This window comes from Tursiops truncatus, chromosome 7, assembly GCF_011762595.2.
Source record: "Tursiops truncatus isolate mTurTru1 chromosome 7, mTurTru1.mat.Y, whole genome shotgun sequence".
Taxonomy (NCBI): Eukaryota; Metazoa; Chordata; class Mammalia; order Artiodactyla; family Delphinidae; genus Tursiops; species Tursiops truncatus.
In genome coordinates, this window is record NC_047040.1 from 72037004 (window position 1) to 72060739 (window position 23736).

Sequence of the window (23736 nt, forward strand, 5' to 3'; positions counted from 1 at the left end):
AACTTTTCTTAAAACTCTGAGTTTACTGCAATAAACCCCAAAGTAAACATTGTTCCCATTTTAGATGAATGTCTTAAAAATCTACTCTATACACTGTCTTGTCTCTTTATACCTAAGGCAGGAGCCACCCCCTTTCGGGACACTGTTTGGTGACTCCAGGTCATCAGCAGGGAGATGCTCAGGGCACTGAAGACACACAACTGAACCTACTGCCATCACCTCCACGCGGATGGGGCTGGGTGACAGAGGGCCTCCCGTGGGGCTGTGCCCCCTGTGCTCCCTCCTCCCCGGCTGTCCGCTGTCATTATCTCTCACTGATGAACTGCTGCTTCCAGTCGGCAACAGGCATGAAAACCCCACTTGTGCAACACACAGCAGCTCCCCTGAGATTGCAAAGGTCCCTCCCAGCAGAAAAGTGGAGGAGGACTTTGCACACTGATTTAGCGCTCCCACCTCCTGGACGTGGCTGGGAGAGGACAGATGGGCGGGTAGCTGTGCTCCAAACAGGGCGGCGTAGTGCTGCACGGAAACCAACGGGCCCTTCAAAGATGGGCAGGTGAGCCAAGAACACACCCCAGAGACCCTCTCTTGGAGCCCCATCAGCTGGCTTTTTTTTTTTTTTTGCGGTACGCGGGCCTCTCACTGTTGTGGCCTCTCCCGTTGCGGAGCACAGGCTCCGGACGCACAGGCTCAGCGGCCATGGCTCACAGGCCCAGCCGCTCCGCGGCATGTAGGATCTTCCCGGACCGGGGCACGAACCCGTGTCCCCTGCATCGGCAGGCGGACTCTCAACCACTGCGCCACCAGGGAAGCCCGTCATCAGCTGGCATTTTAAAGCCAAGCTGTCCATAGCTAACCTACACTGAACAGACCACACAGGGTCAAACAGAAATAAGGAACGGCATTATTCACACACAGCGTCTGGTTGTCCCGTCACCTGCCCACACCCCAGACACGATCACTCCTGGGATCCTACCCTCTCACTGTGGTTGGAGAAAGACAAGCTCCATCCTAGAGTGCCTTAGACACAAAGCACCACTGACCACACCCAGGAAAGAGGATCAAACAAACCAGGAAGCAAAACAATCGCTTTCACTCTGAGGGTCCCCAGCAATTAGGAAGAGTGCACAGAGCAGCTGCTGGGGACCCACCAGCCGGCGGCCTGGTGAGAACAGGATTATGAGCTGACCCATCCACTCAGGCTGTCATCAGCACCGGGGCCTTCTCTTCCAGAAGGCATTCGGGGTCAGGTGGTGTGGACCCTATGTGGCCAAATCCCAAACACAGACCTCACAATCTGAGCAATGCAGCAGACACTCGTGCAAAGCCCCGTTATTTGCAGATGTTTTCTCATCTAAAACCTCCTCCTCAAGATTTCAAAGTATTCCTCTGACAACCACAGACCTGGAAATCAGGAGGGTTTGTGGTAGCCGACATTGGTGGACATTTTTGAAGGAACACAGGAGAAAGGCATCAGATAGAAAAACGCGGAGCAGGTAAGATTGGTTTTACTGACATGCAGCCACAGAGCGCTGCTGGGGCCTCGAAGCCTGAGAAATAGTGCTTAGCTTTCTCTTGGTTTAAATTTTTTCAAAAGTCTCTCAAAGGCTTGCCTGAGTTAATTCCCGCTTAATGCCTGCTGAGGGAAGATGTGACCTGCTTCTCAGGCTGCAAAGTGGTCTGAAGGTTATGCATGAGGCTTTGGAAGGGAGAGGCTGAACTATTACTCATCCTTTCATTGAGGCTGATGGGCGCCTGTAGTTTCCCTTACGTGCTTCTTCAGCCTGCAACCTAGCAGATTCTCAGGGGGGAAGGGAGGGAGGTGGTTACTGAAATTCAGGACTCATCATCTCCAGACAAAACAGACTGCTCACACAGAGCCCTCAAATGAAGCCCTTCTCTGCTTCTCTGGACTTTTTTTTCTAGAAAGAAAACTCAACTCTAGTGTTAAAGGTTGGAGATTCTTATTTGAGCTAAGTGAGGGCTGTCACTGTACTGCTACTAGCACTGACCCTCATTATCATCACCAGCTCCTCTCATTACTGGCACTGTAAGGCCGGCACTTTAGACAGCTTCTCACAGTGCTTCTCTATTTGTCCTGAAGCCACGAAACCACCTGGGTGCCCTGTTAGGAAAGGGTCGTCTTGGACTCACCCTAGACCTAATGAATCAGAATTTCTAGGCTCAACTGCCCCAGGGAATCTGATCATTGGGAACATTTGGCCAAGATTATCTCATCTCATTTAGTCTTCACTGCAATCCTATAAAAACGTATTTACCTCGTTTGACAAGGAGGCAAAGTTACCTGCCCGAAGTTGAATAACCAGGCAACGGAAGGCAGGGATTCGGACCTTCTGGCTAAGCACAAAGAAAGTCACGTGCTAACCTGCCCAGCTATCCTGCTGCCTGCAACACAATGGGAAGTGGTAGAAGCCGTCCTTCTATCAAATTACAGAGCAGTCCCTACTGTGGTACAGAGAAATGGGTGAGGAAAAGACTCCAGACGGAATTAAGGCCAGTATTTACATCCACACACGTGTACCCCAAGCATAATCCAATCCCATTTGGGGGTCCTGTGCTCTCCCTGAGCCCCGGGTCATGCCACCTCTCCTCCTGCCGGGACCTCCATGGCCCACATCAAGCAACTGTAAGCCCCACGTGTGTGTGTGATGGCAACCGTGGTCGGGGGGTGAGCACCTGTGATACCCACCAGGAAACTCTGAGGCTTTTCCTAATAAGTATGAGTGAGCTGATGGACTCTACACAGCACCATTTGGCTCGTTAGGAAATAAGTGAGAAGCATTTGGAAATAAATCTCCGCAGGAGACACTGAAGTCATATACGCTATGTATACACACAGGACACAGCCCGGAAATGCATATTAAACACCTTGGTTACATCTATTAAACAACAACTGCTCGCAGAGTCTTACATTTCTAATACCGATTCAGTCAAATGGAAAATTTCAAAGCAGTGTTATTTATATTGAGCTGACAAGTATCCAACTCAGATGTACTCGCCCCGGGCTTCCTTCCTCCACTACAGCTCAACACACACCCGCACGCCCTTGGAAACTGACTTGTTAGCTGGTATTCAGGATTTTAAGCAGCTCCACGAGGACTGAGTGCTACTCTCCTTCCAGGAGGCAGGCCAGATTCCTCCTTGCTGAGCGCCTTTGATTCACCTGAACATGGGGCTGGAAGTTCCCACTCTGCTCACTCTGCACGGGTCACAGGAAGACCAGGTCGGTTAGGACATGAGCAAACTCAGCAAAGCAGAAACCACTCCCTTATTTGGGTATTTCTAGCTGACATTCATCACATGCACAGAAACTGCTGGTAAATCCAAAATGATTCAAATTACACTTGCTTCTAGAAAAGTTTTACTAGCCATTTGGGAAGCTTTAAAAGCGCTTAACTTCAAATGCCTTGTGATAAAATAACAATAGGACTAGATGCATCCCAAGTCATTCTTAAGACAATTGGGCCAAAATGCGGGCTAAAACATCAAGAAGCTACTTGGCCCCAACTACAAGCAGTGGAACCATAATTACCTGTTTCTCCCCACAGTGTGTCGGTGCCATTGATGTCTATTTCATGCTCCTTTTCCAGTCCCAGCAAGCACTGGACCACCTGTCAGAAGTGGCAAGGTGATTTAATGAGTTCTCAAAGCCATATGTGCTTATTGTAACCTATGTATCAAAGGAGAGAGTGTGTTGTTTTTTAACCATGATTATCTTATGCTGCACAAGGAGAGAAAACATGATGAAAACGGTTTTCCAGCATAATTCGTATGCTATTCACACTTTCCCTTTGAGAAGGAGAAGAAAAAAAGGCAGTGAATTTCGGCAACATTGTTCAGGATTACTAGGTACTCAGAATTCTAATGAATTCCAACATGACCCAAATATGCCAGCCTAATCAACGAAGGACAGGGGAGATCACACACAGTGCAGTTTCTGCATAAGTCGCCAGAAGACGGTGACTCCCTTTTTTCACAAGGAAGGAAAACAAGGTGATGTACATACCCTTTCAGTAAAATAAAACAGTACTGTTCCAAATTTCTCTACTGACAACATTATTCTTTTCCCTCTGTCAAAGAGCAGGCTGGGTCACAGGTGTGGAGGCAGGGGTGCTGGCCCGCGGGGAAACAGAAGTGTCTGAGCCCCGAACCAGAGCCAACGTCCACCCCACTGTGTGCAGCGACCTCGAGCTCGCTGAAGCCATTTTCCAGTCTCTCAATCCACTCCCAATAAGGGCCCTACATCCTAGTCCTGAAAACCTGTGAATGTTACCTTACATGGCAGGAGGGGATGTGCGGATGTGATTACGAATCTTGAAATGGGACGATTATCCTGAATTATCCAAGTGTATATTTGATATACACTTGATAAGAACACAGCTGTTTAAAAGAGGGACAGGAGGAACCAGGGTCAGAGGAAGGAAGACATCAGGAGACAGGAGCCTCAGTTAGAGTGACACACTCTGAAGACAGAGGCAGGGTCACAAGCTAAGGAATAAAGGTGGCTTCTAGAAGCTGCAAAAAATAGAGAAACGCTCTCCTCTGGAACCTCCAGAAGGAACACTGGCTTCCTGACCCAACTTAATTTCAGCCTCTGACCTCCAGAACAGGTTGTTTTAAGACGCTAAAGTCTGTGGACCCTTGTTACAACAGCATGAGGAAACTAATACACCCTTCAAGTCTTTTGGTGAACAAATCCTGTCCTTTTCCACAAAACAGTTACTGGATGTACTGCAGTTGCTTTTCCACAGCTCCCCGCAGCCAGCTTTAAAACGAGCTGAGACCAAGGTCACGTCCACTGTGGCTTCCCTGTGCTCCCTAAGATGATTCTGCACATTCTGGACACACACAGATTTAGGGAACAGCTTAAAGAGGAAAAACACCTACATTCAAATAAGTGGACTTAACGTGCTCTCTCTGAATCTATGTATATGGGTATTTAAAAGTATTTATTTACATTTTTATTTTAAAGGAATTATAATAAACCCACCACATGGTAACAGTTAACACATTTTTAGGAAATGAGTATTTTCTTCAAGCTAAAACATATAGATGAGTTGACTGGCATCGTTTCACATTTTTGTAAATCTCTTTTATGTCTGTATTAAGAAAAGACAGCTGCGTTTTCTTATAGGCTTCTGCATTCAACTTACTGCAATATATTGTGTTGGCTGAAGTAGTGTATGTGTATAGTTTTGATGTTTTAAATGCCAACAATAAGCTAGCAGTGTGTGCGTGTATCTGCTCTAGTGGTTTAAATGCTAAAAGTCAGCCAGCTGGCTTTGCAACCAAATTTACGTTTTAGTCATTGTGGGGAAGAATCTTACCAAACACTGGCAACTCTATAACTGCTTGAAGATACGTAATACAGCGTGAGAAATACACAGAGAGAGAGGGTAAAATATTATTAAATTTACAGACACACGGGTCAGGAGATGCCAATGAATTCTTCAAATCGAGGAATACTGACACCTACCAGAAATGAAGTGCTCAATGTAACTACGGCATGAGGCTTTCCTTCAGTGCAGGAACCACGAATGGTAAGCACTCTTTCATGCTACCAGAGCACTGAAGTTCTATTTTTAAAAATCCTTCAAATACTCAAGAACAAGTTTATAATTAGGATTCCATGTGATTATTGTTAAAAGATCACAAGGACAAAAGAATGAATCAAAGGGGGAAAAGGTAGACAGCAGAGCTAGAGGGTAAAAATAGAACAAGGAAGGAAGAGGGGAAGAAACAAGGAAGAGCAGAGAATGCACACCATGGAGGGGCTCCACGTGGGAGCAGCCAGCCCCTACCCGGCCAGCACCTGAGACTGTGGGCGCTCCCCAGCGTTTTCACTCACAGGATAGGCTTGATAACAACAGAAGATCTTTACACGTGGTGAAACCCTCATTTTCTTTCATTCCTTTGGTGCATCACAAGCTAGCAACTCAGAAGAAGGTGGATGCAAAACACCAGACCCACTGGGCTACACGGGGCTCCCAGTTTCCCAGGAAGAGCCCTGGCAGCCCCACTCACCGAGCTGTGGCCCATGCTGGCGGCCGCCGTCAGTGCCTGCTGCAGGGCCTGGCTCTTCCTCAGCACGCCTGGCTGGGGTGGGCCCACGGACCACTCACAGGTCAGCAGGTAGCGGAGAATGTCGCCGTGGCCCCTCAGTGCGCTGTGGACCAGCGCGCACTGGCCTTTCTTATCCAAGTGGTCCACCTGGGCGGGGGGGGGGGAGGGGAGGAACAGGGGAAGGTCATGGTTTAGCATCACTTTGTCACAGTGCCCCACACATGCTCTGCACAAACCCCATCCCACTGCAGGTGTAAGGGGATAATGTCCCAGTACGTCTCTCTGGAGAGTCTCCGTCTGAATTACTATGGTATAATTAATGCACTATTCCAGGCCTCGAGTTCCCTCTGTACAACTAGTGATCATAAGACATCCTCCTCGCAAATGACTCAGAGCTCCAAGTTCTCTGGGAAGCAGGTATGAGGACAGACCAAAACCTATACTTCCCAACCTTGGTAACTTGGGCAGAGTATTCTAACTCTGCTGTGACAAGCTATGACTTGGGGAGTAGAGCAGTTCTTTGCTTACTGAGACAGGAAAGCCAGCGAAAGGAAGGGATCTGGAAAACCCAGCTCTGAAAGAGGAAGAGCAGGAAGACACCCCAAGCGGCATTTTACTGGGGAAGGCAGGTGACCCAGGACGTGTCAGCATGCTAAGTGTGGTCGCAAAGCCAGGAAGGCCGGCTAGCCACAAATGGGGAGTACCCAAGTGCTGCATACCCCCTAATGGTACAAGAGGCAGCAGACAACACATCATTCCCTGTCTAAACCTGGAAATGTTAGCCTGGAAGGGGATTCAGGGTCCAGCCTTGCTTGCAAATTCTGAGGATGCTCTACACCTCAACACAGAGGCTTCTGCAAGAGCCACTACACAACCCATCCCCTCCTACAGAGCTTTCAGCTGGCCTCCGGATAAAGCCCAGCCGCGATTTGGAAGTGGAAATGGAGGTGTGGTGATGAGCAGTAATGAACCCACCGGGAAGGCTTACCAGCAACATTTCCCTTCTTCCATGAGCTAAGGGTGACCTGTCCCAAATGCTTTATTTTTGAGAGAAAAAACCAAAAAGACTCCCATAGTTACTATAAGCCTAATATCTTGTCGTTGAACTTTAAAGATCCTAACTATAAAGAAGAAAGACACACATCAGTGATTTACTTCTACTGTTGTTCAAAAGTACCTTCTCCCTCCCCCAATGAAGTGCTTATAAACCTAAACAGAGTTTACTGGGAACTTGGCACTGTTCTCATTTAATCTCTTAACATTGATAGTCCTCGAGTAACCCCTTAACAATATAGTCACTCTGTATTGTTAACATACTGATTTACTTATGCTCACACAACAGCCCTGTGGTAGGTCCTGTTGTTATGCCCATTTTACGGATGAGAAGCCTGAGGCACACAGGCTCAACAACTTGCCCAACGTCCCAGCTGGCAGCTGGAGAAATGAGAATTTGGGGCCTTCTAGTGTTCCTGCAACCCTATGCTTAAGCACATGCCTTCCAAGACCCACAGAACTCATTTTATTGGTTTTTTTTTTTAAAAAATATATGAAACGGAATAAGTAGAAAGGAGAAAAAAAATCAAACATTTATATGTTTTCAACCAATCCAGTGCTGTGTTAAATTCTGTGACAAGTTCCAGGGCCACACTTGCAGGCTTTTGAAAGGATGGCCTTACTCAGGCTGCTGGCGGTCAGGAGCCTCCCCTTGGGCAGGATTAAGCAGAGTAAGAGCTTCGAACAAAACACACGGGCCCTCTCTTTCTCGGAGGTGACACACACACCCACGTCAGGCTACATCACACACTGTCTGGAGCCTGTAGCTCCACCTTTTCTGTTTATGTGGTGATTTCTGTTCGCTGCAGCTTGACAAAGCAGAGACCAAAGGGAGCTTGGCCCAGAAAATGAGAATTCTACAAGCAATGGAAGACCCCTCCCACCTTCACCCCTGCCTCCCCCGCTGCTGCTTACCCTCGCCCCCTTCTTGGCCAGCAGACACACCAGCTTCGTGTGGCCGGCAGCGGCCGCGTAGCAGAGGGCAGTCATGCCGTTCTCTGACGTGCCGTCCAGGCAGGCGCCAAATTCCAGGAGCAGAGTGACCACCTCCTCGTGGCCGAGGTGAGACTGGACGCACAGGATCGGGGCGTTATTTAACACTTCGGTCCTGTAGTTCACGTTGGCCCCTCCCAAAATTAGGAGACGGCTCACCTGTGGGAGAAGGTCCCCCAACAAGATTAATTTCTCACGTAGATGTCAGTCACAAAAACAGCTGTGGAGAAGGGTGGTATTCTTGATCCAGTGGTTCTCAAAAACTTGAGTGTGCACCAGGGTGACCTGCACATGCACTGAAAATGGACATTCTTGCCGGTGGGAACGTAAAATGGCACAGCTGCCGCAGAAAACAGTATGGAGGTTTTTTAAGAGCCAGCGATCCCACTCTGGGTACATATCCAAAGGAAATGAAATCAGGATCTTGGTATCTGCACTGCTGTGTACGGAAGCACTGTTCACAATAGCCAAGAGATGCAGGTGAACTAGAAGGTCCACAGATGAACGGAAAAATGTGATATGTAAATACATACAGTGGAAAATCACTCAGCCTTTAAAAGGAAGGAAATCCTGTTACTTGCCGCAGCACAGATGAACCTTGAGAACATGAGGCTAAGTGAACTAAGCCAGCCACAAAGAGACAAATACTGTATGATTTCACTTATACGAGGGACATAAAGTAGTCAAATTCATAGAGACAGAAAGTAAAATGGTGGCTGCCGGGGGCTGGAAAAAGGGGGAAAAGAGAATTATTTAATAGGCATGGAGATTTAGTTTTATTCTAGAGACCTACTGTACAATAATGTGAAAATATTTAACACTACTGAATTCTGTCCTTAAAAATAGTTAAGATGGTACGTTTTATTTTATGTTTTTTTAATCACAGTTAAAAATTTAGAAATGCACATTCTCTGGAATCAGACCTCTGTATTCAGTAGGCCTGGGGTAGGGCCTGAGAATGTGCCTTTTTTTTTTTTTTTGCGGTACGCGGGTCTCTCACTGTTGTGGCCTCTCCCGTTGTGGAGCACAGGCTCCGGACGCGCAGGCTCAGCGGCCATGGCTCACGGGTCCGGCCGCTCCGCAGCATGTGGGATCTTCCCGGACCGGGGCACGGACCCGTGTCCCCTGCATCGGCAGGCGGAGTCTCAACCACGGCGCCACCAGGGAAGCCCAAGAATGTGCCTTTTTAATGAATTCCCCCCAGGTGATACTGATGCTGTTGGTCTGGGGACCACCCTTTTTTTTTTTTTTAATTAATTTAATTTATTTATTTTTGGCTGCATTGGGTCTTCATTGCTGGGAAGGGGCTTTCTCTAGTTGCGGGTGAGCAGGGGCTACTCTTCGTTGCGGTGTGCATGTTTCTCATTGCAGTAGCTTCTCTTGTTGTGGAACACAGGCTCAGTAGTTGTGGCTCACGGGCTTAGTTGCTCCACAGCATGTGGGATCTTCCCAGACCAGGGCACAAACCCGTGTCCCCTGCGTTGGCAGGTGGATTCCTAACCACTGCGCCACCAGCAAAGTCCCTGGGGACCACACTTTGAAAACCACTGTTTGATCCAAATAAAAACAGAAAATTCATTTTGGGGGGCAATGAAATAATCATCACAGGATTAAATAATTAACAGTGAGATAATAAAGCCAAGAGTGAAAGCAAATACTCTCTTTTCTTTACAAGGAATTGTACCTTCAAGAAAAAGCAGAACATGTGACAATGTTCACATGCTTGGGGCTGTCAGCAACACAAGACTCATAGAAAATCAGCGGCTTTTTCTACTAATCACTACATCCACCACCCACTTAACTCCTTGGACCCAGGTATCAAGGGAAGTTTGTTATTTGTAGGTTTTAAAATAAAATCACAGAATACCTTAGGCAAATTTTAGCTATACTAATATCTTCTTCAAATCTCCAGGTCATTGGAAAAATGACACTCCTTTAAACACCTATTAAGAGGCCCACTGTGTTTCTTCTAACAGTTCCCTTCAATGGTCCCGGATCGACATGAATCACTCCCAACAGACTCTGGCCACTTCCGGGCTGCCCATTAGGTGTGAAAACCACACAGACTGGGTCTCTCATTTGACCGGAGACACATGGGATCATTAAAAGATACAGAAAGATGACAAAACACAAAAAATTCAAGGTATTTCAATGATATGGTGTCCACAAGAGTAGCTGACAGAATACTTACAAAGTGATAGAAATTATTATTCTGGTGGTGACACCACACCTCAGAAGAGTGAGACAGCATACAGACAGGTTAGAACCCAAAGCGTAAAACCTGAAGCGGTCTGGGTTGCCACTGAAGCTTGAACCCCGGGTGCCCCAGCCCTTCAGCTCCTTCTCTGACCTCGTCTCCCAGCACCCTTACCCTCACTTCCCCGCACCGTGACCATGCTGGGTCTAACGCTTGTCCTACAGCAATGGCAAGCACGCCCTGGCCTCCTGGTCTTTCCCCCTTTCTCAGATAGTTCCCTCTGCCAGGAATAAATACCCTTTCCATAGCTACAGATGACAAAGGATCACTTCCTATGGGTCCCTGCTTCAATGCCAGGACACCAGGGAGAAGTCCCCCCATCCTATACAGAATGCCCCCAGCCCTCCCCATGCACACGCCACCCCCCCCAACACACACACACACAGAGGCCGACCCCGTGCATGGCCATCTACTCTGCACACTCCACTTCCCGGCTCAGCCCATGGCACAAGATACTGGTTCTAAGACACAGAAGTTCACAGAGAAGAGAGGTAAACATAGCCCCTTTATGGGTGAGGATGGCCCACAAGTCAGTTCCTTCCTGCCATTAGGATCATCACTTACATTTAAGGAAGGACCGCTTGCAGCTGGGGGGAGGGATAAATTAGGAGTTTGGGATTAACACATATACACTACCAGATATAAAATAATCAACAAGGTCCTACTGTATAGCACAGGGAACAACACAATGTTTTGTAATAACCTAAAAGGGAAAAGAATCTAAAAAATTATTTATATATATAAAACTGAATCACTTTGCTGTACACCTGAAACTAATACAACATTGTAAATCAACTATACTTCAGTTAAAAAAAAAAAAAAAGGAAGGAAGGACAGCTTGTACCCAAGTGACCAACACCTGCCTCGTCATTCACCCAATCAGGGGGACCATCTTTCAACCCCATCTGGGTCAGCACCAACCCAGCCTCCTGCAACAAACCAGCACGTGAGGATGGAAGGGCAGAAAAAGCAGGGAGGAGAAATCTGGAGAGCTGTCCCTGTCCCAAGGGTGACATGCGACACTCAACCTCGGGCAAACTCACCCCTGCCAAGCTTGCTCTTCCACCCTATGCAGGTTTGCTCTTAAAAACAGCACAGACTCAAACAGGATTTGAAAGCATGTTAAAAGGGTAAGTTCTCAACCAAAGTAAGGGTTTTTGAGAAAATTATTTTCCTTTGAGTAACCGCCAACTGTATAGCAGGAATAAGACAGTGCTGCTGACACAGCTGGGGATTTTATCAAGGCCTGTGAAATCAGTTCTTAGGCAAGAGGAATTACAGAAGAACCCTAGCAGCTTTTTCAAAGCACACATAACATCACTGAGGGGCACATCGGACTCTGGTCACCAAAGGACAGGCAGGAATTGTTTGTAAATTCCCAGGGTGACTTTGACAGCCAGTTACCCTCTCTCTCCTCTCTCCCACCAATCCCATTCCCTCTTCAGATTCATGAGCCTAAGAGAAAAAGATGAATTAAATAGTCTGAGTTCCCAATCAGCCCCTTAACTAACTTGCTGTGTGATTTTCAGAAAATTACTCAACCTCTCTGTAATTCAAGTGCCTCCTAAGAAAATGACAGTACACCACCCCATGTTTCTACTGGACAGAAACTCTTTCCTAAGAATGTTGGCAGGTGTTGTTTCAGCGCTGTCTTCCTGAATACTTTATAAGAAAAGTCTTATGGAGGGTATGTGCTTAGGGGCAGAGCTTTCCTAAAGGTATCTGTTATCAGTTCTCTATCTGCTTCTTCGGAAAGACATTTCCTTTGTGGGTGCAACGCTGCGGGTATTTTTACCACTTACCCCCCAATCAGTCTGTGGATCTACCCCGAACCCACGTTTCTTAACCTCGCTGCACAATGAAATCACCTGGGAGCTTGCAAGTTTCCAAAGCCCCAGCCCCACCCTGGGAGAGTCTGACTTGGCTAGGGCCCGGGGCTCCTGAGTGGCTCCAGCTGGCAGCCATGGCTGTAAACATGTCAGGTGCAGAGCGCACCTGTGGAAGGAGCACGGGCTTGCTCGGCGGCAGGCACCCTTCCCGCTGTGGGATTTGCGTCACCCTGTCACTGCCCTCACCCTCAGTTTCCTCAGCTGAAAGGTGGAGATAAAAACAGTTTCACCTCCTCGGGTTGTTGTGAAGATTAAAAATGAACGTGCCAGACACACAAAGCACTTAGCACAGCCCTCAGCATCCTGTAAGTGCTAAATAAATATTACTTGCTATTGTTACAATCACCTTTGATGGAATCTTTAGAAGAGACAAGGGCCCTAGTCCCTGACCCCTGGAAGGCACAGGAGGGCGCTCTGCCCCAGGAACCTGGAGACCCGGAGGGTCTGGCCTGCCTGGGCTGCTCACCAGCACAGAGCAGCAGGGAGACCTCATGCTTATTTGAGGGCAGATGTGGACCCATTAATGCCTCATGACGGGCAGCTCCCCTTCACGACCACCAACCTGCACACTCACAAGTTCTCAGGTGCTTACAGTAGAATCTCAGTTCTCACTTGACCATGTAATAAATGCCAAGTATTCTCCCAAGAGTTTTAACATCTCAGTGAGGTTTCCCATCACTCTATGATGCAGGTTCTTTTGTTACTTTCATTTTACACGTGAGAAAACGGAGGCTCAGAGCAGATAAGCCACAAATCAGCCCTGGGCACAATGCTAATTAGTATCACAGAGCAGTCCAGCAGCCGAAGCAGCAGCTCTGGCTAAGATTACTCCGCCTTCGAGGAAGGGGTTTTAAATGGTTCTTCCTGTACATTTTCTCCCAATCACATGGAAATCGTCTGGTCATCACCACCACGAAGCTCTCCCCAGATAACACCTGGAAATGGCAATATTACCTATATACTTCTGGATTTGATGAATACAAGAAAATAAAAAAGGGGCTGGGGGGTAGGCAAAAACGATGGGATCCTGAGGAACAGAAGAGGCACTGTCCAGCAAGGTCGTAAAGTGGGAAGCTCAGTTTCCTCATTAAGTATGTTGGAGGTTCTCATCAATACAACCGGTGTGAATGTGTGCTGCCTAGTAGTTATGCAGAATATGACTGGATCCTCTGAGCCAGGGAAGTTGGGCCAAAGTCCATGCCTAGTTCCTGTCTCCTCCCCCGCAGCCCCAGCTCCAGCTCCAGCTGAGAGAAGAATCACAACCTTAATTCTCTTGAGTGCACAGCCTTCGGGAGCCTGTGGCTGGCAGCCGGTCCCATGCGACTACGTGAGCAAAACAACCAGCTGGACGGGAGCCTGAAGGCACTGGCGGCAAGCTCCCCAGTGGGCCAGCCAGGGCCCGGGCTGGCATAAGCCTGGCCGGGCAATGGGAGATCACATTGTTAGAAATCACAGGCATGCCACCAAAATTAAAATTCATCTACCAAGTAATCATCCAGGAGCAAGTCGCTGTAATGGACCAAAGTAGCAAACTGCAATTATTGCTCAAAATGACATCCCTTCCTGTAATGACATTTAATACTCTCTAAAAAAACTCCTTAATTGCATGCATAATTTTAAATTACCGTAATTTGTTCATGAGTCTGTGAACCCCCCCTCTTTTCTTTTTCTTGAAAGATAAAAGAAACAGAAGGATAATGAATGCCTTAAAATTCGGTAACCAAGTTATACATTTTGGGGGATAGCGTAGAGGTAGGTGACACTGGAGTTCTATAAAACAAAGTAAAGATGAATAACTCTTAAAATTGCAAATATGTTAAAGAGGAAAGTTTATAATCCCAGGAGGGTCAAGCTCATTACATTATTACACTGTACCTTTTAATTTACTGCCTTAAAAACTCGTATTCAACAGAGTATGATGTTCCCCATTTACTTTTCTCCACATTAAAATAACTTCTGGGCCCATAATTCATTCAAATGGTGACAACAGATTCTGCCATTTTAATTTTTCTTTCTTTCTTCCTTGCCATCATTACAGAATTTTATTAATTATGGAGAAGCCAAAAGATATAATTTTAACTGAAGTGAAAGATGAAACAGTGTTATTACAGTAAACTCAATTCCAATTTCTATAAAAAGTAAAACAGGGCTTCCCTGGTGGCGCAGTGGTTGAGAGTCCGCCTGCTGATGCAGGGGACACGGGTTCGTGCCCCGGTCCGGGAGGATCCCACATGCCACGGAGCGGCTGGGCCCGTGAGACATGGCCGCTGAGCCTGCGCATCCGGAGCCTGTGCTCCGCAACGGGAGAGGCCGCAACGGTGAGAGGCCCGCGTACCGCAAAAAAAAAAAAAAAAAAAAAAAAAGTAAAGCAAAAAACAAAAATTCTAAACACAATTCCTTCATCACGTGAAGTCTACGCTCGGCATGTTCTCCACCTTTTGCAGAGTAACGCTATCTAAAAAGGAAGCGCTCACTTTGACCCCGAGCAACAGCTTAGAGCTCGTGCTCCTTAACTATAAAAGCGGCTTCCCTGTCCTCACCGCATGAAACTTGCACATAGCTTCAGTCGGGACACAAGCCCTCAAGCCTAGAGGTCTGCAGAGTGAGTAGAAATGTCCAAAGGAGCAGGGCTGAGCACAAGGTTCCCAGGAGCGGCTCCCTGGGGCTGCTCTACTCCCAGGCACCCCACCCAGGGGTGAGCCAGGCTGAAATCCAATGTGGCCTCTACCCATCAAGCCTGGAACCCCAACAGTGCTGAGCCCACCTGCACTTTTCTATTTGCAAAAGACCTTGCCCGAACCCACCAGGGGGTGGTGGCCTTTCTCTAACCAACACCCAAGCTCTTCACTGGGCAGCAGGGCTGTGGGTGAGCTGCCCCAGGGTCAGAGCACCGCTAGGTCCTTCCTGACACCCAGGCTCCTCCCTTCTATACACCAGCAGGCGGAGATGTAATGTTCACCACAGGGACTACAGTTAATAACACTGTATTATATATTTCAAAGTTGCTAAGAGAGCAGATCTTAAGTTTTCATCGCAAGAAAAAATTTATAACCATATGTGGTGATAGCTGTTAACCAGACCTTTTGTGGTAGTCATTTCACAATCCAAAGAAATAACACATCGCTAGGTTGCACATCTGAGATGTAATGTTATCTGTCAATTATATTTCAGTTGGAGAAAAAAAAAGTGAAAGAAAATAAATACAGCCTGCCCTCTGTATCAGTAGGTTCTGCATCTGTGGACTCAACCAACAGCAGATTGAAAATATTCAAAAACAAAAATTTCCACAAAGCTCCAAAAAGCGAAACTTGAATTTTCCGTGTGCCAGCAGCTATTTACATAGCCTTTACATTGTGTTAGGTATTGTAAGTACTCTAGAGATGATGTAAAGTATACTGGAGGGAGGGGGGGAAATGGGACTTTCCCAGCAGTCCAGTGGTTAACACTCTGCGCTTCCACCGCAGGGGGCACGGGTTCGATCTCTGGTCTAGTAACTAAGATCCCACATGTCGCAAGGTGTGGCCAAAAAAAATAAAGTATACGGGAGGATGTGTACAGGTTATATTCAAATACTGCACCATTTTATATATGGGACTTGAGCGTCCTTGGATTTTGGTATCTGTGGGAGGTCCTGGAACCGATCCGAGGGACCACTATACACCAGGAAGGCGAGGAAGGGAGAAGAGGGAGGAGAGTTCACATCACCAGACACAGGAAATGCTCTGTAAGGCCCTGATCCCCAGACACACACCCACGGTGTAGGTGCTGAGGGTGGGACGTACTGACAGCAGGGGAGGAGAGGCACAGAAGTCCCCCGGGAGTGGCCCCCAAGTGTCCTCCACGGCACCATCTCTGGGGCACGTGGCCCCCTTCCCAGGTGGATTTGATGAACCAAAGTGAGGAGAAGTAGAAGACAGATTCCTGGAAACTTCCAGGGCTTCCCTTGACCACACTGCGACCATGTCACGGCACCTTTGTGCTACTAAGGAGAGAACAGGTATGACTGTTCTCATGGAGGTGACTGAAGGGGAGAACATGACTCCTTGGGAAACGATGTCAGAGCTTTTGAAGGCAGCCGGACACATCAGGGCCTGGGGCTGAAAGGCCTGGAGTCTAGCAGGTGTGTCAAACAGGTGAGAAATCTAAAATGTGAAGACACTTACAATCTCATCTTACTTTGCTCTGGGAAAGATGGTGGTAAAGTGATACGAGACAGTAATTTCCACGTTCTGTGGGAGTTAACTCCTCTTTGTTGCCTTAACAGATACTCGGCCTCTGTGCGCTGCAGATTCTTAGGCTGCACTAAATGAGGAGGGAAAATCTATCCTAAAAAGCTCAGCAGAACGTTGTGACCTGATAGCCACTGACCAAGAGTGAGGAAGCTCGTGGTTCAGCAGCGGGCAGACCCTGCTACGCTTTCCGTGGTCATCAATACACGTGTGCAAAAACCTTTAGTAACAGTTTCCCTCTGTGTGCCCACCACTTTGTGTTACTCAGCAGTGCTTAATTTCCTACGAACCATGAAGAGATAGTCCAGATTTGAAACCAGGATGCCCTAAAAGTCCATTTTCCCTGGATATCTGACCAGGGTTTCCTCTGACCTTTGGTTTCCTTTGTGAATTGCTTCCCTTATCTCATCCACTCTGAAACAGTCACCACATGCTCACGTAGCAGCCCCTGACCACCCACCTCTTCCTGCCCCAGTGAAAGCTAAACTTGTAGAGGAGAACCGGCAATAGAGCATTCGGGTCTGTGTGCTTCCCATCGGGAAACAGCATCTTTAGTAGTAGCGTCCCAGCCTTCTCTGGCCACCAGCCAGTGTTGGGGAGAGCAGGACTGTTGGAGCAACAGCGGCCAGGGGGGCAGGGGGCTCTGGCCCTCCCGGCAGAGGGTCACTTACCTTCACATTGGGAGTGTAGAGATTCCTGAGGGAGGCCAGGGCGGCAGACAGCCCCTCGGTGCTGTACCCAATCCACAGGGCTTGCAGATGGCTTGAAGAGATTCCAGTCTTCTTACTGAGGCCCTGGAAGCAACAGCGACAAATCAGCTTCAAGGTCTCCTTTCCCACCTGCAGTGTGGGTCTGAAAGCGGGTGTGCCCGGGAGGGCGCAGGTCCCTGCTGAACGCGGGGCAAAAGCTGTGCACACAGAAAAGGCCTGAACCTGTGAGCCTTCCCGCCCTAAAGCCAAGGGTTGAGGAACTAGCCTACATCAACTGTACGCCTGGGGAAAGGGCGGGGGCAGATGAGGAGAAAGTTTCTCTTTACAGAGGTTCTCCAATCAATTAAAGGAAGAATAAATGTTAGAATATCACCATCTGGAACCCCTAATGAAGGAAGAGACCAATCGTGGCCAATGGCATCACACCAAGCACACATGCATCCTGACACTAGAAACCTTATACAGACTTATGGAGCATTTTAACTCTAACAGGCAGACCTCGAAGATACTGTGGGTCTGGTTCCAGACCACAGCAATAAACGGAGTCCTGCAATTTCTTTGGTTTCCTGGTGCACATGCAAGTTACGTTTACACTATACTGTAGTCTATTCAGTGTGCAATAGCATTGTCCAAAACAATGTGCATACCTTAATTTAAAAATACTTTATTGCTAAAAAACGCTAACCATCATCTGAGACTTCGGTAAGTCATCGTAGTAACATCAAAGATCACTGATCACACATCACCACCACAAGTGATAATGAAAAAGTTTGAAATATTGCAAGAATTTCCAAAATGTGACACAGAGACATGAAGGAAGCAAATGCTGTTGGAAAAATGGTCCCGAAAGTCTAGCTCAACGCAGGGTTGCCACAGACCTTCAATTTGTAAAAAAAGAAAAAAAAAATTTTGCAAAGCACAATAAAGCAAAGTGCAATAAAACAAGGTTTCCCGGTATAAAGTAATTGTGACACCCGGTGGGGCAGAGGGGGTGGGGATCAAACCTGAACCTGATTAAGCCACTCGATATAAATACCAAATGATCAAAAAATCCAGAGGAAAGAGGAACACGTTAACGTAGGCCACAAGAAATAAGGACACAATCAGAAAATCCAGGTGGTATGCAACTACACAGGTCACGAAATCTGGTTCAACAACTAAATAACAAGGAAACAAAGGGAATGAATGAAGTGGAAGCTTTAAGTGAAAAGAAAAGATGTAGAGAGGGAAAAAGTAAAATGTAATCATAGCGGTAGATACACACTTGAGCGAGAACAATTACTTTTAGGGAGGAGGCTGTGCTGGGAGTGAGGCTCATGGAGGGCTACTCCCTGCAGTGGTGTGGGTCTCACCTTGAAAATGTGTGCCTTCAGGATGTGATGGCCGAGCTCCATGGTCTGCTGGCGGTTCAGCTTGCCCTCCTGTCTCGAGAACATGAATGCCAGGAGAGCATGCCCGTTCCTAGGACGAGAAACACACAGGTTGGTAACCAAAGACCCGAGTCCATCTCTCTGCAGGCCCTCGGGGCGAACATCGCCCCTCGACCCCTGAACTGTTCTCCTGGTGCTTCAGTATCACCAAACGAAACGGGTGGAAAGCTGCTTCTTCACAGAAGATGGTCAATGCTGTTTATTCCTCGAGTCATTTTAAGGGCTTTCTCAGGCTTCCTCTATCTCTGTGGAGTGACTCAGAGAGAAGCCTCTGGACAGGGCAGGTCTTTGAAGATGGAACCACCTGCCCCCTATTCATCCTCCATCACTCTCTCATCAGTCTATTTGTTGACTTAGGTCTATCACAAAAACGTAAACTCCACGTGACTAAGGGTCTTGTCTAAGTCACAGCTATAGCCACAAAACCTAGCAAATGCCCAAGACTCAGTAAGAACGCAAATACGCATTTCTTGGATGGATGGACGGACGGACGGACGAAGGACAGATGAGCAAGTGGACAAATGGAGCAGAACCGTCACTGGACCTGACGCTCAGGCCTCCCCTCAGTACAATCACCACTGGGGACAGACCTGGGCCAAAGGACAAGGCCTTACAATGGAAGGGAAAGAAAAACCAGGCCATGTACAGCAACAGCTCACGATCAGAAACACCTAGAATTCTAGGCTTGAATGGAACATAGATCCTTCCTTGTAGGGGTAAAAAAGCTAAGCTGTATGAGTAGGTTTGCTGCGTCTGGGCACAGGGTAGACACTCAACTGACACCACCAATTAATCCCCCAACTAACCCTCTCATGAAGGAGCCATCCCACCCATTTTCCCCCTCTACATCTGTAGGACTCGATTCTGTCTCCTGTGGACTCCATGCCTTTGTCTGAGCCAATCTGTTTGGAAAAGATGCTAAGGGCTGCTTATTCCAAGGTCACAGCAGTGACCTCTGTGCAGGGTGAATTATTTTCATTTCTATTAACCTGACAAACTTTGAAGTGCTGTTTTGCTGAGAAAAAGCAGCTAGTTGTGGAGGAAAAGATAAACTGTGAAAAAGAAAAGCATTCTTCTAAATGTGTTTTCTAGTAGTCGCTGATCTAGAGGATTAAAAGCATTCATCGTTTAAATCATATTTATCTATCCAGATGCTTGCCTGTTTCTCATATCACGTATAAATCATGTTACAGACGAGGAAATCAGGGCCGGTGGAAACCACGAGATTGCTTTTTATCCTGCAGGGGAAGGCATGACATTTAAGACCACACTGCCACTGAGTGTCCTGCCTCGCGTCCTGTCAGGGTCTAGAGCACATACCCTGTGCTCCCTCACACACACTACCTCCCAGACCTCAGGCTTCGGTTTCCCCTCTCAGATGAGAGCCTCCCTTGCTCCCGTGGAAAACACTCTCTGCCACCTCCCAGCGCTCCATGCCCTACCTGGTCCCTATCCATGGGCTAGTCCCACATCACTCTAGTCAGGGCCACTCTCCCACCCACGGGCTCAGCTATCCTCAGTCTCCCAGTCTGCCGGCTCTGTGGCCATGCCATCTGCGTCCAACACAAGGACATGCCAAGTACTGTGGCTGGCTGGCCCTTGCGGGTGATGATCACGCAGCCCTCAGTGGCTGGGCCAAAGGTGTCCAGTGCTCTGAGCTAAGCACGTGGCTTCCCACCTCCCCGAGGAGACAATTCACCATGCAGTCACTGGGCACCTGCACTCCTCTACATCCCATCTACCTTGACGTCCTTCCTTCCTGGCCCTGGGATCATGTGCCCCCTTCTAAGTCTACCTGCACTTACGAGTCTGTTCATTTTCTGAAGCTTATACGTATCAAGTTTTTACTACGTGCCAGATGCAGAAAGTTAACTAAATTATTTCATTAACTTGCTCGACCCTGTGAATCACTGTGTCTTACGATCCCCAATTTGTTTGCATGGGGAAACAGAGGCCTGGACAGGTAAATGATGTGCCCACGATCAAACAGGTGGTAACGACTGTGCAGAATTTGACCGCAGTCTATGCAACGTGAGTGCCTTCTACGCTCTTCATCAGCGTAACCGGATTTCTCATTCTTTCATTTGTGCGTTAACATCCCCCTATAACCAGCATCATGGCTTAATGATGGGGATCCCACGGGGAACAACGCGAGGTCCTTGCCCTGAGGAGGTCTCAGCAACTGGACTGGAGACACGTAAACAAGACAAAATCCAGCTGGAACGGCACTGTGAACGGACTCAACGGGAGCACAGAGGAGGCTAGCTGACCCCGTTCCCTTGTGTTTCCAATTGCTCCCTCTTCACTGATTGTGTTTCCCCATGCTGTCTCAATGATGCTTCCAACAACGTCCCAATCCCCTGCATTGTTAAAAACATAAACTAATACCCTTCCCCACCCTCAAACTACCTGAAACCCTTCCACTTCCCATGCCAGGACGTTGGCTCTCTCCTCTTTCACGCCTCACAACCCAATGGAAGGAATCTCCTAAGGATCTAGGACCCTCCTCCCACAATGAAAAGCCAATGGCTTCCCCTTCATCCTCACCTTCCTTCACTTCTTGGCAGCATATACTCCCCTCACCTCCTTCCGTGCACTCCTTCTCCTTGTCCCAGAAGTCCAGAGCTCCCTTTCCTCTCACTGCACTTCCTCACTACATCCCACCATTGCCTCTCCATCAATGATGCCAGATCTTCAACGCCAACCTCTCCTCCAACTGTTTAGACCCCACCTGCCTCAGAACCTCACCACCAACTCCATAAACTCAAACTGCTAAAATCCAAAGCCGCCCATGCCTTTCTTACCCACTCTAAGAGCAACGCCATTCCTAGTTTCTGAAGCTTAACGCCTCAGTGTGACCTACATACGGCACCTCCTTCTGCTCGACTATGCCCACGGGCCAAGCCAGGCCTGTCTATCTCATGTCAGCAAGGCTGGCCTCCACCTCACTATCCTCCTAGAAAATGAGCTGATTTGACTAAACGTGTTACAGCACACATTTCACCTAGTTATTACGGTCTGGCCAAATAACCTGGAACTTACAGTTTATAGCCCCAAAGCAGGTTCAAAGGACAATAAACTCTTAGCCCAGTACTGCCTAAGAAAACACCTTATCCACAACACGAAAAGAGCTGCTAGACCTAGTGTGTCAATGTTAAGTCAACAGTCATGGAAGGAAGGGAGTGTGCGGCCCACAAGTGCATATTCATTTCATCTCTGGCCCCAGCATCTGACGCAAGGTCCAGTCCAGCCCAAAGCAGACGGTTTAGCAGCTTGTCAGACCTCTTACACGAGGCTGAGAGCAATTCTGACTCACAGAGGGCAGAAGCCATTCAAGACAGAAATGATGGACTTCCCTGGTGACACAGTGGTTAAGAATCCACCTGCCAATGCAGGGAACGTAGGTTCGAGCCCTGGTCTGGGAAGATCCCACACGCCGTGGAGCAACTAAGTCCGTGCGCCACAACTACTGAGCCTGCGCTCTAGAGCCTGCAAGCCACAACTACTGAGCCCACGTGCCACAACTACTGAAGCCCACGCACCTAGAGCCCGTGCTCCCCAACAAGAGAAGCCGCCGCAATGAGAAGCCCACACACGGCAACGAAGAGTAGCCCACGCTCAGCAATGAAGACCCAACGCAGCCAAAAAAAAAAAAAAAAAGACAGCAATGATGTCGGCCAAGGCCAGGGCCAGGGAGAGGTGGTGGACATGAACACACCCTTACTGAGAGCGTTCGCACCTTGAAGCACCCAGTCCTTCACCCTGACTGGCACCATATGCCACAGGGCAGGCAGGCTTCCCACCCGTCTCCTCCCCTGGGCGGTGAGGAGACCTGCATCCTGGCCCAGACCTGCTACAAAGCCTCAGTGGAACCTCTGACTCCCCGGATGCAGGTGCCCCATCGCCATCTTGTAAGTGGGGCATCTGAGCTCTGAACCTGAATCCTCCCGACCCCAAATCCCAGTCTGTTACATAGTGCAGAACACTAATGCAAAACGAGGAGGCCAGACGTGATGGCTGTGCTGCCCTCTGGGCCCACAGACACATCAGATCTCTGGGACAAGATGCCACAAGCTCAGGGGTGGTGGGGAGTGGCAGCGCCGAGGATGCGAGACAGTCCACAGACCCTCTGGTGAAGAAACTGAGCCGTGAACAGGCTTGAAGGAAGCCGGCTGTTCCCTGCAGCTAATGCCACACTCTCCCACGGGTCACCCACGTGCAAGGGGGCAGGGATCTAGAAGAGAATCACCAGAGAGATATGGCCCGGGCACTGCCGAGCTTCTCTTTCGTCCAGATGTACTGAGGAGTCCTAAAATTCCAGCAATTAAAGGAAGGAAGCTTCTGTTGTAGCAGCAGAATTTTCCATCACCCTTCCTGAATTATTCATGCTGTACTGTCTTTCTGTTCAAGAGCACAACTAGTGTTTGGAATCCCTTCCCCAGTCACACATCAGACTCCCTGCACAGAGCTGCCCATCGTACCTGGGTTCACACAGGAAGGCCGTGTTTTCACCATCTGCTCTCCACACGAGCCACTCCCTGAAGGACGGGTGGCAGAACATGCGGGTTTTGTCTCGCCTCTTAATGAGGAAGCAGGAGAGGGCATCCATCCTCTGCTGAAAGTCCTCCCAGCCCTGCTCCCCTTGGATGTGGCCGGCGTTAATCGCCTGGAAGATCTGCTCGTCTGTCATGGGGTGGAGGGACGCGAGGGCCACGTTTAAAATGGGCAGCGCTCTCTCAAAGGCGGACTGGGTCATGAACTTCATGTTGCACTGCAGCAGGTAGAGCTCAGACAGCGACACGGGCACCACCTTGTAGCTGGCGCTCTTGATGACCAGGTGTCCCCGCTGGAAGAGGTCCAAGGTGAGTTTGAGGTACAGGTAGGAGCCGAGGCTCCGCAGCACCAGGTGGCTGCTCACTTTCCCGATGAGGGCGGCGTCGGCCTTGCCGTTCAGAGAAATGTTGCTGAGGATGTCCTGGCTGCTGTGGACCCTGTGCTGGACGTAGGCGTGCAGGTCGCTGTGGATGTCCTTGTTGTCTGGGAAGTCATCTAAGGACAGCTTGACGAATGGCAGCTTGCTGACGATTTCCT

The 23736-nt window shown here is 48.5% G+C and overlaps 1 protein-coding gene across 6 annotated transcripts in view; it reads right to left on the minus strand.

Annotated features, from left to right (window-relative positions):
* The window catches only part of TANC1 (tetratricopeptide repeat, ankyrin repeat and coiled-coil containing 1), a 414480-nt gene that overhangs the window by 25429 nt on the left and 365315 nt on the right, over positions 1-23736 (minus strand). For all 6 annotated transcript variants that reach the window (XM_073807679.1, XM_073807678.1, XM_073807680.1 and 3 more), the window contains 6 exons: positions 23127-23734; positions 18568-18676; positions 17177-17299; positions 8053-8289; positions 6046-6231; positions 3554-3632 (listed from right to left, as the gene is read on the minus strand). In XM_073807679.1, the coding sequence (XP_073663780.1) occupies positions 3554-3632; positions 6046-6231; positions 8053-8289; positions 17177-17299; positions 18568-18676; positions 23127-23734 (1342 nt within the window). The remainder of the gene's footprint in view (positions 1-3553; positions 3633-6045; positions 6232-8052; positions 8290-17176; positions 17300-18567; positions 18677-23126; positions 23735-23736) is intronic.